The following is a 4,007-nucleotide window of genomic DNA, read 5'->3' as shown; positions in this document are numbered from 1 at the left end:
TTCTGAGGGATTTTTTTTCCACTAAAAATAAAATAAATCCACTCCTGTCTCTTCCGAGGTTAGGACTCTGTGCAGCGACTACATTGCATGTTGTCCACAAACTTTAGCCATGGCGTCACGTACACCACTGTCGCTTGTGAAAACAACAATGGTGGCAGTACCGTGGGTGGAATTATGTACAACCCGAATTCCGGAAAAGTTGGGACGTTTTTTAAATTGGAATAAAATGAAAACTAAAGGAATTTCAAATCACATGAGCCAATATTTTATTCACAATAAAACATAGATAACATAGCAAATGTTTAAACTGAGAAACTTTATCCACTAAACTAGCTCATTTAAAATTTGATTCCTGCTACAGGTCTCAAAATAGTTGGGACGGGGACATGTTTACCATGGTGTAGCATCTCCTTTTCTTTTCAAAACAGTTTGAAGACGTCTGGGCATTGAGGCTATGAGTTGCTGGAGTTTTGGTGTTGGAATTTGGTCCCATTCTTGCCTTATATAGGTTTCCAGCTGCTGAAGAGTTCGTGGTCGTCTTTGACGTATTTTTCGTTTAATTATGCGCCAAATGTTCTCTATAGGTGAAAGATCTGGACTGCAGGCAGGCCAATTCAGTACCCGGACTCTTCTACGACGAAGCCATGCTGTTGTAATAGCTGCAGTATGTGGTTTTGCATTGTCCTGCTGAAGTATACAAGGCCTTCCCTGAAATAGACGTCATTTGGAGGGAAGCATATGTTGCTCTAAAACCTTTATATACCTTTCAGCATTCCCAGAGCCTTCCAAAACATGCAAGCTGCCCATACCGTATGCACTTATGCACCCCCATACCATCAGAGATGCTGGCTTTTGAACTGAACGCTGATAACACGCTGGAAGATCTCCCTCCTCTTTAGCCCGGAGGACACGGCGTCCGTGATTTCCAACAAGAATGTCAAATTTGGACTCGTCTGACCATAGAACACTATTCCACTTTGAAATAGTCCATTTTAAATGAGCCTTGGCCCACAGGACACGACGGCGCTTCTGGACCATGTTCACATATGGCTTACATTTTGCATGATAGAGCTTTAGTTGGCATCTGCTGATTGTGTTTACCGACAGTGGTTTCTGGAAGTATTCCTGGGCCCATTTAGTAATGTCATTGACATAATCATGCCGATGAGTGATGCAGTGTCGTCTGAGGGCCCGAAGACCACGGGCATCCAATAAAGGTCTCCGGCCTTGTCTCTTACGCACAGAGATTTCTCCAGTTTCTCTGAATCTTTTGATGATGTTATGCACTGTAGATGATGAGATTTGCAAAGCCTTTGCAATTTGACGTTGAGGAACATTGTTTTTAAAGTATTCCACAATCTTTTTACGCAGTCTATCACAGATTGGAGAGCCTCTGCCCATCTTTACTTCTGAGAGACTCTGCTTCTCTAAGACACCCCTTTTATAGCTAATCATGTTACAGAACTGATATCAATTAACTTAATTAGTCACTAGATGTTCTCCCAGCTGAATCTTTTCAAAACTGCTTGCTTTTTTAGCCATTTGTTGCCCCCGTGCCAACTTTTTTGAGACCTGTAGCAGGCATTAAACTTTAAATGAGCTAGTTTAGTGGATAAAAGTGTAAAATTTCTCAGTTTAAACATTTGCTATGTTATCTATGTTCTATTGTGAATAAAATATTGGCTCATGTGATTTGAAATTCCTTTAGTTTATATTTTATTCCAATTTAAAAAACGTCCCAACTTTTCAGGAATTCGGGTTGTAGATTAAGGGGCAGTAATATTATAATAAGAGCCTGCATCTACGTCACATCAGGAGCGAAATCTGAACGGCTCGATTTCTCACATGCTTGCAGAGAAAGGCGTACCAAAACAAAGTTACTTGGATCTTGTTTTTCACGTTTTCTGGGTTGCTAGATGCACGGGGACCCGATTATAGCACTTAAACACAGAAAAAAATTGACTTTCATACAATGGGTCCCTCAATTTTTATATTTCACTACATAAACCATGGGATTTGTTTAAAGCATTAAGAACTGATGATGTACATTATGGGTTAGAAGAACCACTTTTTTAAAATTCCCTAATACAACTTCCATCAAATGTGTCAGATTCTTTGATTAATAGGTTTTTAAACTATGGTATTGTCAAAATTATTGATTTGATCGATGCAAACAATGGTCAATCAGGTTAGTTTAAATTCTGTTAGAACTGTAGAAAGTTTTGTAAGGGGTATTAGAGCTGCCTTTCCCCAATCAATCAATGATTTTATTCATCATGTTTTAAATAATGGTTTTGCAATGCAGGAATTCCCTTAGTTAAAGGTGATTCCTAAGGACTGTGGAATTTAGAAAGATACTGACTGTACAGCTTTATTCAAATGTTATGGTGAATTGGCTTTTGATTGTATAGAGAAGATTTTGTATTGTATATGTTTTAAAACGTTGCATATTAATCAGTTGAAAGGGAGAATTGATACTAAATGGAGATCTAAGCTGTTTATATCTAATGATATTTTTCCATCTTGGAAATTACTGTTCAAATCTCCTATTCCTAAAAGATGTGGAGATCTTCAGTGGAGGTTAATTCATTGTATTATAGCTACAAATAAGTTTGTTGCCAAGGTAGATAAAAATGTTACATCAAATTTTCTTTTTTGTGGTATGCTTGATAATGTTTTACATATGTTTTGTGACTGCCCTAGACTCAATTTTAATGTTGGTGAGAAATATAATAACAAAACTGGGATTTTTGTTCACTGATAGTCTTTTTATACTGGGGTGTCATTATAGGAGATCTATTCAACAACTACTTGCAAATTTTGTAATAGGTCAAGCTAAATTGGCAATTATGAAATCTCATCAGGGGAAAAAAAAGCAGACAGGGATATTTGTGAGGTTGCTTTGTCCAAATCTTTGGCGGAGTCACGTGTGGTTATGGAATACATTAATTATAAGCAAATTGATAATGTTCTCTTTTTAATTGGAGATGGTGTGTTAAAGAAGCACTGGTTATAGTGGATGAGAATGAAGGTCTGATTTTTTATTGGTAATGCTTTTTATTATTATTAAGTATGTAAGGTTTTGGTGGTATTTATGATAATGTTTGTGTGTATATGGAAATGGGTTTTTTTTATGTTTAGAAGTATGTTAAAATAAAATTCTGTCAGGACCACTGTCGTCAAATATTTAAACAATAGCATATATTTAGTTTGGCGGAATGAAACTGTTCTGGGCAAACTCTCTGTCTGTCCATGCAGCCTTGCATGGACATAGCAGGAGCTCAGCAATACATGTCCCCCCCACCTGGGGGACCAGAACAGTTCATGACGTGTAACAGGGTTAAATTAAAAGATCCGAAGACACAGGCAGATAAGGAGGAGATGGGGATGGAGGCGGGTTTGAAGTGCAACACGATTAAGCAGCTGATAAGGAGCAAAGAAATGCAACTTAAATAGGATGCAGTCTAGTATGTGTTGTATGATTATTGGTTAACGTTGATTAGCTGCACCTGATGTGATCAGCTGATGCAAGCTGAACTCACGTGACCTGCCAGAACTAATGCTATGCTTGATGTTGGCGGAATGAAACTGTTCTGGGCAAACTCTCTGCCCATTCATGCAGCCTTGCATGGACAGTGCGGGAGCGCAGCAATACATGTCCCTCCACCTGGGGAACCAGAACAGTTCATGATGCGTAACAGGATTAAATTAAATGATCTGACAGATACAGGCAGATATGGAGGAGATAGGTATGTAGGTGGGTTTTGAGTGCAGCACGATTAGCAGGTGATAAGGAGCAAAGAAAAGCAACTTAAATAGGATGCAGTCTAGTATGTGTTGTATGACTATTGGATAACATTGATTAGCTGCACCTGATCGGCTGATGCAAGCTAGACTAACATGACCTGCCAGAACTAACGCTACGCTTAATGCTTCTGTAAATGTCAAATGTCTGTCTCTCTCTCTCTCTCTCTCTCTCTCTCTCTCTCTCTCTCTCTCTCTCTCTC

General features: G+C 38.7%; 1 protein-coding gene across 1 annotated transcript; it reads right to left on the bottom strand.

Moving 5' to 3' along the window:
* Window positions 1-332: 332 nt before the first annotated feature.
* On the bottom strand, window positions 333-1,581 carry LOC130554892 (uncharacterized). The gene has a single exon (XM_057334776.1). It carries the CDS (start codon window positions 1,453-1,455, stop codon window positions 721-723), a length of 735 nt encoding a protein of 244 aa, XP_057190759.1. The 5' UTR covers window positions 1,456-1,581; the 3' UTR covers window positions 333-720.
* Window positions 1,582-4,007: the final 2,426 nt, after the last annotated feature.

Source organism: Triplophysa rosa, linkage group LG5 (genome assembly GCF_024868665.1).
Source record: "Triplophysa rosa linkage group LG5, Trosa_1v2, whole genome shotgun sequence".
In the NCBI taxonomy this organism is placed as follows: domain Eukaryota; kingdom Metazoa; phylum Chordata; class Actinopteri; order Cypriniformes; family Nemacheilidae; genus Triplophysa; species Triplophysa rosa.
This window is presented reverse-complemented; position numbering and strand designations above follow the sequence as displayed.

Excerpts from the sequence above, each read along its gene's own strand:
- LOC130554892 (XM_057334776.1), bottom strand. The coding sequence starts at position 1,455 with ATGATTAGCTATAAAAGGGGTGTCTTAGAGAAGCAGAGTCTCTCAGAA.